The sequence below is a fragment of the Trachemys scripta genome, chromosome 3 (assembly GCF_013100865.1).
Source record: "Trachemys scripta elegans isolate TJP31775 chromosome 3, CAS_Tse_1.0, whole genome shotgun sequence".
Lineage (NCBI taxonomy): Eukaryota > Metazoa > Chordata > Testudines > Emydidae > Trachemys > Trachemys scripta.
Window position 1 is genome coordinate 53,373,940 of NC_048300.1, and position 15,738 is coordinate 53,389,677.

The 15,738-nt window shown below is 46.4% G+C and overlaps 1 protein-coding gene across 1 annotated transcript; it reads left to right on the forward strand.

The window, feature by feature from the left end:
* The first annotated feature begins 7,452 nt into the window (after positions 1-7,452).
* On the forward strand, positions 7,453-15,071 carry LOC117874534 (ankyrin repeat domain-containing protein 9-like). Its single transcript, XM_034764757.1, has 2 exons — positions 7,453-8,708; positions 14,402-15,071. Exons 1-2 carry the CDS (start codon positions 7,836-7,838, stop codon positions 14,534-14,536), a joined length of 1,008 nt encoding a protein of 335 aa, XP_034620648.1. The 5' UTR covers positions 7,453-7,835; the 3' UTR covers positions 14,537-15,071.
* Positions 15,072-15,738: the final 667 nt, after the last annotated feature.

Here is a 15,738-nt window from a genome sequence, read left to right on the forward strand (position 1 = left end):
CTGCAACAACAGACAAAACACATTTAACGCATACTCCTGACAAACAGTTAGGAGAGAAGAGCTCTTTGTGAAAGATTCAACATCTCCACCTTGCTTCTGTGGATGCTGTCGCTCAGGGGTCAGCCTATTATGATGTCATTTTCTCAGTCTCATTCTCTGACCTCCGTACAACACAGGGAAGTTGAGATTTGATAGGGAAGAATAAGCAGAAGAAAAAACACCCTGAGAGAAGTGCTAGGGGGCCAGCATTCTACACCACAATGCAGCTGGAACTGTGGTTAAAGGCGATTGAAACAGGAGGGGGATGTCTGACCATACCAAGGAGGAGGGAGAGCTGTGTGGGAGCACTGCTTATCTAAGCCAGGGAGAGGAGAGGGACACAGGCAACAACAACAACAACAAAAATCCTATGCAGCTCACTTTGGAGGGCAATTTCACTGCTTATTGATGAGTTCTGAAGCAATGATCCTGACCACTTGTGGTCTTTAAAGGCACCATGACCTTTTAATCAGAGTGGGGGTATTGCCCCCTCTATCCTGGCCACATTCCAAACTTTGGCAATGGCATTCTCGCTCCTTTAATTGCCTCTACAGTTACAAGTTACACCTACTGTCTTAAGCTGTGGGTGTCATTGTTGTTCACTGTTAGCAGGGTCAGCTCTAGGCACCAGCGTAGCAAGGAGGTACTTGGAGTGGCCAATTCAAAGGGGCGGCACTCCGTCCGGTATTGGAGTGGCACGTCCGGGTCTTCGGCGGAAATTCGGCGGCAGGTCCCTCATTCCCTCTCTTCCTCTTTGAGCTGCCGCCAAATTGCCGCTGAAGAGGAAGAGAGGGAGGACCTGCCACCGAACTGCCGCAGAAGAAGCGGCGCGGTTGAGCTGCCGCTAAAGTTCCGCCACTCGACTTTTTTTTTTTTTTTGGCCACTTGGGGTGGCAGAAAAGCTGGAGCTGGCCCTGACTATTAGACGGTTGGTCTTCTCCCTCCCCCACTCCCCAAATGTTGCTGCATTTCAGACAGGTTTGGCGGATAAAGTGATCCCTCTGCATATCAGTTAAAGACCCTGATTCTGCATCATTGCGATGTTAGTGGGACTCTGCGCAGGTGTAAAGGTCTTCCTATGTAGATCCCTTTGTGAGATCAGGGCTTATGTTTGTATGGGATCCTTTAGAGTGCAATACGTATTTAAGATTATTATTCATAATTTACTGCAAAAAAGTCAGTATCATGGCCAATTTTGGAAATATCGATATAGCTGCTGGCAACTCTGTTGTGCTAATGACACAAGCATGCAGACATGGAAACTAGGGGCCCAGCCTGGCAGAGGACAGTAGAATTGAGGAGTAGTGGCTCCATGTGGCATGCTCTCATGGAAATCCACCATCACTGATGACACTTACTGCATGCAGCAAAATTTCACACTGAGAGTTTCAACGTTAACTCCGCCAGTTGTAAGCCCTTACTATGGCTGGTGAAATTTATGGACCTCCACATTGCACAGTGTGTCCCAGATTTACTACCCTTCAAAAATTCATGATTTCATGACCAGACCTGGGCTGCCCTCTGTGGAAGTATACCCAGGGAGGAATAGAGTGAGGTACAGATAGTCATATGTACATGTTTATAGTATGCTATTGTTATATACACACATATAGGGATTTGTCCTGCATTTTATACTGATTAGTCCTTAGGACAGAAAGACAGTCTAGTGGATAGAGCACTTGACTAGGACTCAGGGAACTTTGTTCAGTTCGGATGTTTTTTTTGTATTGGGTCAGGGATCATATATATTCCCTTTTTAAACTTACAGCCATTTTATGCTTTGCCAGCTGAATCTCTCAGTCATTCTCTGCCAAATAATCCAGGATGCAACATAGAGTTTTAGTATATGCTGGTCAGTTCCTGTAATAACAACCAAGATAGCAAGAATTTCCCTGTACTGTGTATGTTTTTACTAAGACAGAGGTTTTCTGTAACTTCACCTTTTTACACAGTATCTGATAATGCTGCTATGAAATCACAGAAACAGTAGACCCTGTATCAAGCTCATTCCTTCCGCTTGTGAAGAAATCCAAATAGCATTGTTGTCTAAACCAAACAGCTGTAGAGTTGCTACAACGTTCTCAGTGGACTCGATGTTGTCATCTGCAAGCTGACATCCGCATGCTCGGGGTTCAGCTGATCGCCATATTTGGGGTCGGGAAGGAATTTTCCTCCAGGGTAGATTGGCAGAGGCCCTGGAGGTTTTTCGCCTTCCTCCGCAGCATGGGGCAGGGGTCGTTTGCTGGAGGATTCTGAGTGACTAGAAGTCTTTAACTAACGATTTGGGAGTTCTACAGCTAAGTCAAGGGAGAGAATTCTTCCAGGAGTAGGTGGGTCAGGTTTTGTGGCCCGCATCATGCGGGAGGTCAGACTAGATGATCATAATGGTCCCTTCTGACCTTAGAGTCTATGAGTCTAGGAGACTATACAATCCTCTGCTATGGTCCTTACAAGGTAGTGGTTGTGTTTTTTTCACTGATGTGCACATTTTTTGGTCTGTGTCCCAATATCTGGAAGTTCATAATGCGCTTGTTCTTGAACCAACAATCATCTGTATTATGAGACTGTTTCCCACAACAAAAGTCTTTGAGTACTCTCCTGGTAGTGCTTTCTGTATGACCCTCAGTTTGTGTGTTGCACAGATTGCACAACGTTGCAACTCCCTGACGTTATTAGTAGCTGTCTCCATTGATGCAACTTCTAGTGCATGATTTAGGATCAATTCAGCCTTAGGCCAGGTCTACACTTAAAAATTAGATCGACCTAGATACATCACTCAGGACTGTGAAAAAAATTGTCCCTGTGCAATGTAGTTAGGTCGACCTAAGCCCCTGCTAAATCAATAGAAAAATTCTTCAATCAACCTAGCTACCATCATTTGGAGAGGTAGATTAACTATATTGATGGAAAAAACTCTTCTGTTGTTGTAGGAAGCATCTACACTATAGGTAGCACTGTAGCTATGCCACTGTAGCATTTGTAGTGTAGACATACTCTATCTGTTTTTGGGTTGCTTTATTTTGCAAACTACACATTAACTAGTTCATATATCATTTAAATGCTCTCCAAACTGGCAATGTTCTGTTAACTTCCTTAATTTAGCCACCTATTCAGAAATGGTTTCATTTGCTGTTTGATTTTGTTGAGAAGAGCAGAAATGCTCTGTAATCACCAGTGGCTTTGAGGATAGGTGACTTTGTGTAACTTCCACAATTTCAGCGCACTCTGCTGGTTTCAGAGATGCTGTTGGGCTACCTTGCAGGTTACACTCAGTGAAAGCACTACTTTTTCTCATCAGTTGTACTATTAGCCATTTTATATTGTTCTAGTCTCTCAGTATAGTCTACTCTTCTACAGAGGTATCAGACAAGTCCATCTCCCCCAAACAGCCAGACATTTTTACGCCACCCCCACTACTTTATTTAAATAAGCGGTTGACACACAGTCCTAGGGGCTGCCTCCTCATCCCCAGTTGCTTTACCTTTTGCTCTTTACACAATAACGATACTATCAAGAAACCACAGAGGCGCAGCTGAGTTCTGCATAACCCTGTTTGGTAACTATACATAGGCATGCAAGAACTAGCGACCTACATAAGTTCCTTTTTGTGGCTAAAAGTTCCTGACCGTTGAAAGTTCTATCGCGAGGTCATGAGTCAGGCTTAATTTTTACTTAGAAAGCACAGCTCTCACGATTAATTCCTGAGAGTAGGCATGTCTACATCATGAAACTGTCTCAGCTGAAGAGACTAAACAAAAACACAACCAGTCAGAAACACCATAATGGCAGGAAGCAGTTTATTCCTGTTGACCCTGTGAATCAATATACATGTGAGCAACACTCCTGGCCAAGTGAGTAGGTTACTCACGGTCCCAGTGCCTATGGACTGCAGTTACTCTTTCATTTTCACTTGCCTTTTCTGTGACTCTCTGTACCACTGCATTCCTGGATTAGGGAATCTTCACCTGCTGTGTCTTTTGGCCTTTACCCAACAATAATAGCATGAAGAAACCACAATGCATGGTGGGGTCCGTACAACCATGTATATAGGGTTACCATCTTTTGAGTGTCCAAAAAGAGGACAGTCCACAGGGCCCAGCCCCAACCATGCTCCCCCCCAACTCCACCCCTTCCCCAAAGTCCCCGCCCCAACTCCGCCCCCTCCCCTGCTTCCCACGAACATTTGATTCGCGGGAAGCCTGAAGCAGGTAAGCTGGGAGGGTGGGGGGAGGAGGCGCGGCCCAGTCTGGCCCCCCCAACCGAGCGGCTCCCTCCGGCGGCCGGCCCCAGCCCCAGCGTCTCCAGCCTGGCTCGGCTCCTGGGGTGCCCCGGCCAAGCACCCCCGGCCCAGCACCCAGCGGCGCCAGCCCCTCCCTATTTTCCTGGACATGTTCGGCTTTTTGGGATTTCCCCCCGGACGGGGATTTGAGGCCCAAAAAGCCGGACATGTCTGGGAAAATCCGGACGTATGGTAACCCTAATGTATACTAATTATATACAACATGCAAGGCCTCTGGCTGGTTTCTAAAACAGACAAGACAGTTTAAAAGGATTCTGCCAATTCCTGTACACTGCAGTATCCACATATCTCGATGTCTATGAGCTTTAATTGGAAGACCATTCTCCTATCTGGAGTTCTCAAGCATGGTTGCCATGTTCTATCTGAAATCTTAGCTGGTTTTTAGGAGGTGAGGATAAAAAATGTTCCCTGTCCCCTTCAACATACAGAGTTGCATAAAATTGCTTCTTTCTGCTGCTACGCCCTCTGTGAAATTGAGTCAGAATGGCCTGGCCTTCTGCTAACCCTGTGGAATACAGCTCAGCCAATCAGGAAACCAGAACCAACACCGTGTGACACGACTTGCTTGACCAACCAATCTCTGCTCAAAAGGCAAAAAAGAACCCCACTTCACCCCCGCTACCTCTCTTGAATCTTGTGGTTTGTTTGGTTCGCACTCATAGATAGGAGCCAAAGTTTTTTCACTCAAATTTGTTGTGAGAAACCTTGCATGTTTTTGTGTAAGAGATTTACTTCTGTTTTGCAGACATTTTTTATTTTGCAACCTCAAAACAGATGTATTACCAAACAGTCCACCCAGCTCTAGCTTGCATAGACTATTGGATCAGATAAGAGCATGCAGCACGCAGAGAGCTTGCGTATAGCAGACAGCAGCATGGCGGGGAGAATAGATGAGCAGCTTAAGGAAGCGCAGAGGCGGGCCTGATATATAATCTCTCTGCTACAGATTTGGCCCCATTTCTCCCCAGTGATCCTTCCCAGGAGATGCCTCTGTCCCTTGGGCATCTCTTCCCTCACCCTAATGGCACAACATTGTCTCTTCATAAGCCATGGAGTTTAGAGACTAATTATTCCTTCTCCTGGTATTTTATATGGGAAGGGACAATATTGTTTGCAGAACTGTTTTTGTTCAGATGTTTTTCACCCAGTGAACACACTATAATTACCCACAATAATAGAAGAGACTACAAACGTTGTACTTTGTCTTTAGCTCCAAACTTCTGCCATCAGTTTAAGAAAGAGAGGGTTGTCCAGTGGTCAGAGCATGGAGCAAAGACTCAGGAGTTCATGGCTCTACTCCCAGTTCTGCCACTGCCTTACTGTGTAAACCTGGGTAAGTCATAAAACAGCTGTGCACGTGCCTCTGTTTCCTCCTCTGTAAAATGGGGCTAGCAATACTTACCTATCTCACTGGAGTGTTGTAGACATAATGAATTAATGATTGCAAAGTCTTTTGAGATCATAGAATCATAGAATATCAGGGTTGGAAGGGACCTCGGGAGGTCATCTAGTCCAACTCCCTGCTCAAAGCAGGACCAATCCTTCATCATTGGATGAAAGATGCTATCAACATGTAATGTATTAATACTTTAACTTTTAATCAGACCAGTTTATTACACGGGGCCTGTATGCTAATGGCCTGATTTTTCAGACTGTTTGGGTGAACAACTGGACACACAAAATATGTTTGCTCCATCATGCACCTAAGTCCGGATTTAGAGCACACTGATGTTATTATGACTGCATATTTAATGCCGACAGACCCCGGGTGAACCTGGGGCCTCTGGAGCTTAAAGCAAGAGCCTCTACCATATGAGCTAAAAGCCAACTGGCTGTTAGCTAAGGCTATAGAGCAGACTCATTTTATCTCTCTCTCTAAGTGGTCTTGGTGCCAATAGATGGGACAGAACACCACACCCAGAAGGTGTGTGGGTTACACATATAAACTGGATAATTGTGCATGCAAATATCTAATTAGCTGTATTTGCATGCACAGTCACATTAATTGTGAACACAAACTGGGCATGCAATTGCTCACTCAAAATGTGTAAACCTGACCCTAAATATTAAATGTATACACTGTACAGGAGATGAGCTTGAATCAAACCCCAGGATTTAAATGTCCCTGAACTTTGTGGGCTGGGAGGTTGCATCCTGTACCCAGATCCAGACCCAAACTTTGCAAATGGACCTAATTTTATCCTATGATGATCCAAACCCCTGGCCTGAACACCTTGCAACTTTGGGCTATTCAAAATCCAGATCTGAATGTTGTGTGTTGAGTCTCTCAATATGGACACAGTGTAGCTTGTTGCCCCTTTGCCAAGTTATAACAGAATTCAGGACCTTGCAGTTCAGGTCCTGTTTGAAGCAGAAATCAGTGAAGCAGAGCCAGGTATTTTCTCAGTATAATTTGTTTATTTACAATGTGTGCAAATCCTGTTTCATTGAACACAGGTGGTAACAAACAGCACACAGGGCACGCCCTCTTGCAGAAACCTCTGGTCAGGTACCTCTGCCTTGTCCCAGAAGCATCTGCCTTGGGCCTCTGTCTCTTCCCAGGTCCTCACACAAGTCTCACACAGCCCAAAACTCCCCTGCTTGGCCAGTCCCTGAGCTAGACACCTGGGAAACCCCTAGTGCAAGGATCCCTCTCAGACTAGCTGGTCTAGACAGAAAGGTGGCTTGGACATTGTTTCTTCATGCAGCTGCTTTGCAACACAAAGGAACCTCAGAGCTTTAAATGCCAGATAAAGGGAAGTGCTTTAACTATCCAATATCCTTCATGACTCTGGATGGGGTTACTGCACAGTGTCTTCAACTTGTTCTATGTGGGGTTTCAGCCTATGGGCTTATGCATAAATGACTTATAATAGACAAACCATTATCAGTGTTCCCTAATGGGCCAGCCATAACAGTATTTAATAAATAGAAGTTACTTTATAACCATATAGCTAGCAATCCAGTATATAAAAATTATATATGGTCCTCAATATTGATTATATAGTATCAATATACATTTATTATATAATGAATTGTACAAGTACGAGGGACAAAGACAAATGAATAAATGCATATTGTGCTTACTGCACTATACCAGCTGATCTGGGTAGGCATCAAACACAGACAGAAAATTGCCTTACCTCTAAAGCTAATTTTAGTCTCCTATCTAGCTCTGCTTCTATTAAATCACTGCTAGTCTGACAGTGTTCCAGTAACCTGTGCCGTGCACGAAGCAGGGTGCACTGACTAACCATCTATTGCATGGCATGGGTTAACTGAGCCTGTGGGATTGTGCTTACCTAAACAAAACCACTGCAATGAGGGGAAAAAACAATGAATGGGTGGAGATGTTCAAGCCGAGGCACTCCAGCTAGTGCAGTCGGGCTGCAATGACAGGCTGAAGGTTGCAGCAGCATCGGGATCTGCATTCAAAGTGAGTGAATCTTACATTCTGGAGCGAGCTTGCGTGCAGGTCTTGTTTATTTGCTGAGACATGGCCAGTAACCAGGCCAGCCTGCAGGATGAGCAGAGCAGGCATTGTAAGTTCTTATCCTATATGTTCTACCAGGCTGTGAGAGACCACAAACCGGTATGGATGCTGGAAGATATGAGAACTATGGAATATTTTTACTGGGAGGAAAATGCCAGCCTGAGAACGTATTCACCTTCAGAAGCCCTTCTCTATGCAGTGGTGCATAATCACCTGCCTTATGCCCAATATCTGCTGTCTCATTTTCCAGAGGAGGCTCTCAAGGTGCCTGGAGAGCATTTCTGCTATTGCCCGTCCTCTGCCCCTCATTTGGCCATGGCAGTCACATACGACAGGAGGGACATTTTGGGGCTGATCATCAAGATTGCACACAAGCTACCCAGCCTAAACTCCTACATCAACAGGACCGGCTGCTTTCATCTGGAAGATGGCAAGACCCCGCTTCATCTTGCTTGCGAACTGCTGAGGTCAGAGACCGTCCTCATCCTCCTAGGGAACGGGGCTTCTCCCAGGATCGAGGACAGCAAAGGGCTCACCCCGTTGGATGTCATCCTGGAGCAGATGTGGGACTCCAAAGTCAATGTGGCATCAAAAAAGCTCTGCCTCGATTACCTCTTGCTCTTCATGCCTAGCCCACAGTTTAAGATGCGGAGAGTTCTGCAGGATCATCCAGACCACTGGACAGCTTTGCTAGGGGAAGACAAATTCAACACCCTGGTGGGGAACACACCTGCTTCTTTATACCTGCAAGCTATGCAAACTATTCTCCAGTCTCTCCCACCTTCCCACTTTCCTAAAAGCATCCAGGAACTACCTATACCTCAGGCACTAAAGCCCCTACCTTCCTACGGCAAAAAGTTACAGACAAAAAATGTGGTAAATGTTTTTCCTTGACTATTTTGGGGGGGTTGGATTTTCAAAGGCACCTAAGGGAGTTAGGCACCTACCTCCCCTAGAATTTCAATGAGATTTTGGTACCTACCTCCCATAGGCCCCATTTGAAAATCCAATATTTTATGAGAAGATTTTCAGTGTTTTTCTAATCAATTGCGGGCACGGCACTTTTAAAAGCAACTCCTTCTTTTTTATTGTTGTGCATGTGAAGGGTTAAGTTTAATTGAAGCAATTTTTTTAACTGCCAGCTGAAATCAGTGTATCTAAATTCCCAGTATATTAACATTATCCTATGTAAATTATGCCGGTGAAAAAGAATGACCTGTCCATTGGGATTTGCAAATACTGTAACTATGGAACTGTATTCTACCAGCCCTATAAAAACCAGCAACGGGGTTGAGATGTCAGGTTTCCTTTCTGCTCCAGTCATGATCAGAAATCCTGTGGCTCACAATACTCTTACTGCAGTGGTGTTGAGTCAGTGCTGCAGACTACTATTGCATTTCCTCAATTAGAGCCAGGGACGTGGTGTTCTTGCTCAGAGGATAAAGACAGGCAGCATACTGATGAGAAGGCATCCTTTTTTTATTTGGGAGTGAGAGGGTTAAAGGCGATCCCAGTGCTGAAGCTTCTGTAGAATTGTGCAGTGGGGCGGGAACCATCTTTCATGGTGTTCAGCGAAAAAATGCAAATCCGGGCAATACCAGCGAGTGGAAGTCCATCTGTAATGAGTGACATTAGTTCCCCGGGACTTTTGTTTTAAGGGGTGACGGTGTCCCCAAGACAGTTACAGCTGTGCCTGTGCCTTGATTTAGAGATTTATATCAAAGCCACCTGCATTTGCTAATTACTTGAAGATGGGCTGTGGTATTTTGCTGCTATAAATCATCAGTGGGGCAGATTAGGTCATTCATCCTCCATGCCGCAGATAGAAGGCCCGATCCTGCAGTGGGAGCTGAAGACAGGTGGTGTTCACAGGATCGGGCCCGGAAACTGATGTCGACTGCCTTGAATTCCCAACACAGAGGGGACTCCCCTCATTAATCAGTCAGTCTCTTGCTGTCGGTGTGGAATACTACTCCCCACACCCCTAGCCACAATCACCGCAGACTAGTGAGATCATGGCCCAGCAGCATGCCTCGCCAACGCCCTTCGCAGCATAGTCTTTATTTAGCTATACAATAAAGTTATTTTAGTCAAAGTGGTCTCATTTTCAATTTAATCCTTTGCTCTACTCCCCAGCCCCAAAAGGAACACATTCCCATATATCTGTAGGGTGTGATAGAGAGTGGATGGTTGATCTCTTTAAAATATATGCAGTGATAGGCAAAGGGCATGATTACACTGGCCAGTTTTCATGAGGTTGTGAACAAGAAACGATGTGCAATAAAGTATTGTGCCACATAGCACACTGAATAGACCACTTGTTACATTTATAGATGACCTATATCTCACACGTAAAATGCTGAGCCACGTTCTCTGTTGCTGTAAATGGGTGCAGCTTCTCTGAAGTCAATGGCTGCAGCCCCATTGACACCAGCAGTGAATGTACTGAGGGCACCACTGCTATATTGCTCTGTGTATCTGGGCGGCATGATACTGAATGCACTGGGTGCACCCAGGTGAGGTGCCTCTGATGGCCTGCTGACTGTACAGGATATGTCCACATGGAGTGTCCCTGTTGTATGTATCAGGGACATCCAGATAGAATGCTCCGGTTCTGCTACTGAACGTACCATTTCCAGTGCATGGCACCTTCTGGGCTGCTGAATGTGATGCGTGCAGCTTAATACCCCTTTTTATCATCACTTGTATGTGGAGAAAATGCCAGCACAGCATTTTCAATGCAGACCAGCAGTCGGAGGGTTAACCTATTTCCCTGCATCTCTCTTCTTGTTGCATTGTGCCCCAATGGCATCTCCAAGGACAAACAGTTCCTTTTCGATGTATTCCTTGCGAGGAGGGGTGGCTGGTGGGAATGGAATTCAGTGTAAACCTCAACCCCCCTTTTTTTCCGCAGAGACACTGCCTCTGCAGCACATGCTGGCAGAGCTGAAGGCTGTCACAGCTCAGGGGTATCTTTCTCATGAAGCAGAGCCAAACTGAAGGCAGATTAGCATAATAAGCACTTGCCCAGCCAATCCTGCCAGTCCGTAGAGAGTGTGCAGGCACCTCCAGCCTTAAGGCATCATCAGCCCCCTGTGTCACGGGGGGGAGGGGAGGGGACAAAACAGATGTTCCTCCCCCAAGGCTGCTGAACTGACAGAACAATAGCACAGCTGCTAAGAGCGGCCTCCATCCTGCTGCCACTGGATCCATCAAGCTCATCCATGCTGGAGCTGCAGCAGCTAATTTGGATGTCAGTGGGGGAGAGGTGGAGGCGGTGGGTGGAAATATTATTAAGATGCTAATTAAGCTCCAGTAGCAGAAATTCCATATTAAGAACAGTGGAAGGGAATTCATTAGGTATCAGGGAGGCTCACACTCTCTGATAGCATTAGACCTTCCATGCAGAACAGAGTTTCAGAAAATCCACTCCAGCTGGTGTGTGTGGGTAGGTTGTTGCTACACAAAACACAGATTGTAGGGATTGATGGTGTGTGCAATATGGTATTTTCCAGTAACACAGAGGGAAATTCACCCCTTGGCAGAGGGCTAGAACTAATGCTTTGGGCACACATAAGCCTTAAATGGTGAACAGGCATCAGTTTCACACATGGCAGGGTCAGAGCTTAGGTTCCCCACTGCTCCCGTCTACGCAGATGTCTTCAGTTTGCCAAGTTGGGGGTGGGGGGAGGAGGTTCAAGGGCAGTGTGATGCAGTGTGTGAGGGAAGTTGCGCTCTGCTAGCTGGCCTGCAGCAAGGAGAAGACACCTCCTTTCAGCAGCGAAAGAAATTCGCCTGTAGCTCAAGCTATGGTGTTACTACGGCAGCCTAGGTCAGTACTGGTTGAAAGTCGCTACCATCTGATGTGTGTTCATTGCCCTGTGTGTAATGAGTTTGGTGTTCTCAGCTCAGTTCTCAATGGGCAGATATCCACATCAAAGAAATCACTACCGTTGCCTCCAATTTGCCCCTTTGTTGGTAGTCTTAGGCCTGGTCTACACTTGGGGAGCAGGGGGGGAGATCGTCCAAGTTACGCAACTTCAGCTACGTGAATAACGTAGCCGAAATCGACATACTTAGATCGATTTACCGTGGTGTCTTCACCGCGGTGAGTCGACTATTGCCGCTCCCCCGTCGACTCTGCCTGCACCTCTCGCGGCGCTGGAGTACAAGAGTCGATGGGAGAGCGCTCGGGGGTTGATTTATCGCGTCTAGACTAGACACAATAAATCGATCCCAGCTGGACTGATTGCTGCCCGCCAATCCGGTGAGTAATGTAGACATACCCTTAGCAGAGGGTTCAAGGACCGGATGGGCCATAGAGGCTGATTTACCATTTGACCTTTAGAGGGGTTTCTTTGGGCCAGGGTTAACGGACACTGACAGGCCATGGGGAGAAGCTTGTAGTGTCGCTAACTAGGCAGGACGTGATGAGGGAACAATCCTGGATGGGATTTCTTTTTGATGGAAGGGCAGGGATTTTCCCCCCATGCTAGTTCACCTGTCCTTTGCATTGATCTGTCTGTTCATTTGATCTCCTGTATGTCTTCCTTCTCTGTAGGATATTACACCTTACACAGCCAAATCTACCTCAACTTCATCACAATTTTCATTGACGTAGGGAAAAAAATCAGTTTCACTATTCATTGTTCTCCTTAAGCCTGCTCATCAGCAAAACTAAATTCTAGATCTGTTTCACAATCCCTCTAACCCAGGGGTGGCCAAACTATGGCTCCGGAGCCACATGCGGCTCTTCAGAAGTTAATATGCGGCTCCTTGTATAGGCACCGACTCCGCGGCTGGAGCTACAGGCGCCAAATTTCCAATGTGCCGGGTGGTGCTCACTGCTCAACCCCTGGCTCTGCCCCAGGCCCTGCCCCCACTCCACCCCTTCCCGCCCCCTCCCCTGAGCCTGCCATGCCCTCGCTCCTCCCCCTCCGCCCCAGAGCCTCCTGCACAACAAGAAACAGCTGATCGGGAGGTGCTGGGAGGGAGGTGGAGCTGATGGGGGGCTGCTGACATATTACTGTGGCTCTTTGGCAATGTACATTGGTAAATTCTGGCTCCTTCTTAGGCTCAGGTTGGCCACCCCTGCTCCAACCCATCAGCCCATAGCCTTGAATCTTTCCAGAGAAAAACATCCCTGCACTTGCATGACAAATACATTAGTGATGGTATTTTTTTAAAACAAACAATAACAACAAACAGGGCATTTGGTGCCATGTAGCAATGTTTTCATTTGGCATTAAAAATGCATTGAATGAGTCTAGTTTAAGATCTTTATTTTTAAACTTTGGGGAAAAAAATAAAAGACAGAAGAAGAGGGGTGGGGGCAGAAATCTGTACCACGCTCTGGATTATCAGTAGGCTCAACAGGATTTTTAACTTATTTCAGTTTCTATGAATATTGTTGGAAAGGCCTCGCTTGTGTTTGTGTGAGTGTGTATAGATCACTGCCCTTTCATGACCAGAGCTGCTCTTGACAGAGGAGTTTCTGGGATAAATTCATCAATGTTTGTGAGACAGTTAGATCCTACAGTGATCGATGCCTTAAGAAAGCCTATCAATTATTTAAATCAAGAAAACGGGGTCTCATAAGCCCTGCTAAGTTACTGCTCATAGCTAAGGAAGTTTCTTCATCAGCTAAAGTGGCCTGTACTCTTGAAGCGGGAGCTCTGTCTCTGACTCTCAAGTGGCAATGGGTTAGAGCAGGGGTGGGCAAACTTTTTGGCCCGAGGGCCATATCTGGTTATGAAAATTGTATGGCGGGCCATGAATGCTCACGAAATTGGAAATTGGGGTGCGGGAGGCGGTGAGGGCTCCAGCTGGGGGTGCGGGCTCTGGGGTGGGGCCAGAAATGAAGAGTTCAGGGTGCAGGAGGGGTTCTGGTCTGGGGCAAAGGGTTGGGGGAGGGGCTCCAGCTGGGAGCGCAGGCTCCGGGCTGGGGATGAGGGATTTGGGGTACAGGAGGGTGCTCTGGGCTGGGACCGAGGGGTTTAGAGGGCAGCCGGGGGATCAGGGCTGGGGGTTGGGGTACAGGAGGGGGTCAAGGGTGTAGGCTCCAGAGGGCTCTTACCTCAAGCAGCTCCCGGAAACAGCAGCATATCCCCCCTATGTGGAGTGTGGCCAGGCGGCTCTGCGTGCTGCCCTGTCCATAGGCACCATCCCTAAGCTCCCATTGGCTGCAGTTCTGGGCCAATGGGAGCTGCAGGGACAATGCTTGGGGCGGGGGCAACATGCGGAGCCCCTGGCTTCCTCTATGCGTAGGAGCTGGAGGGGGGACATGCTGCTGCTTCCAGCAGCTGTGCGGAGCCACGGCACCATGGAGCAGGGCAAGCCCTGGACCCCGCTCCCCAGTGGAAGCTTGAGGGCCGGATTAAAATGTCTGAAGGGCCAGATGTGGCCCCGGGGCTATAGTTTGCCCATCCCTCGGTTAGAGCACAGTGACAGGTGTAATTGGGCAGCAATGGATTTGTTATCAGTTCAGCACTGATTTTTTTAATCAATTTTTTTCCAAAATAAAATCTTTTAAACAGACATCCCCAGCTTCTATTTCTATTGCCATGTAGCTGAACAAGCAGGCTTCTGCTTCTGTGCTGCCAGAGAAATTCAGTGGCCTGAGAACTCCTACTTCGAGGTACCATTGTACAACCACTAACAGCAAAGGGCCAGATCCCCCGAGGACTTTTTATGTTTTTGTCTAAAAAATATTTTGAATGTCTCTAAATGTTCATTAGCATTGATGGCCATTTTGTTTTCCTCTGTCCATTTTTGGGTTCAGTGTGAAACTGACAAATGCTGATGTTTACTGATTGAACTGAATCCAGCCAAGCCTAAGTACAAACGAATGTTCATTGTGTGATACGACTTTCTTATAGATTAAAGCCATACTTTGTAATTTAGGTTTCTCTCTTTTGTTTAATTTTATTCCATGTGATTATTTGTATTACTCTCTGCACGGTAAAGATGAAATGATTGCCTGTATTGAAACGAAAATATTTATATTCTCTCTGATATAATTGTATCAACTATGAAGATTATTTAATCTGATTGTATTACTGTAATAAACTTACAATATAAACTGGATGTGTCTTTTATTGCCTATTAGGTCAGGAATATCTGACAGTAGCTGTTCCTATTGTTTTAGCTACTTTGGGTCTCTGATTATCTTATGCTGAATATTAGATCCCCTTGAATGTGATCTGAGGAACAAAGTCATTTCTACATGGCCTTGTAACATCTGGATATGCCATGAGATGATGATCCTATGTGATGTCATGTAACCCCCCATCACAGTATCACCACCAGCTGAAGATGGGTCAGCACAAAACGAATGCAGAGGGAAGGTAAGTGGATGACTCAGGGGATTGGCAACGGGATGTGAAGTCTTTCACCTTTAGGTCACTGTTTTGAGTTCAGCTCAGCTTGGTTATGACAGTTGTTTCCATCTGATGGGAGTATAACGATGCAGACAGGCTGCTTTCCCAATCTGCTATGTGCATGCAGTCCACAAACGTATCCCCTTCCTGGGATTTGGCTTCACTACAAAACAACCGACAAATTCAGCTCACATCTCCTCCATAGGCTTGGCTGCTCCTGGAGTTCCTCCTTCAGGACTGCTCAGCCCTCAGCCCATGTCTTCTTTCCCCAAAGAGTCACTCCCATCTTCCTTCTATACCAGGGAAGTAACCAGTATGAGTCAGCAAAATCCACTTAACCCTTTTCCAGCAGGATCAGGACCTGCTTACTGGAGTGTTTTAGGCAAACAGTGTCTGACTTCTACAGGATTGCAAACTGTCAGTTTCTGGTTGCCCCAGGTGGCTTCACAAAAACCTGTGGTCCCTGGTTCCCTGAGTAGGGGGAAGCCAAAATGTAAAGGGGAATTTCAGCTTTTTATTTTTAAATT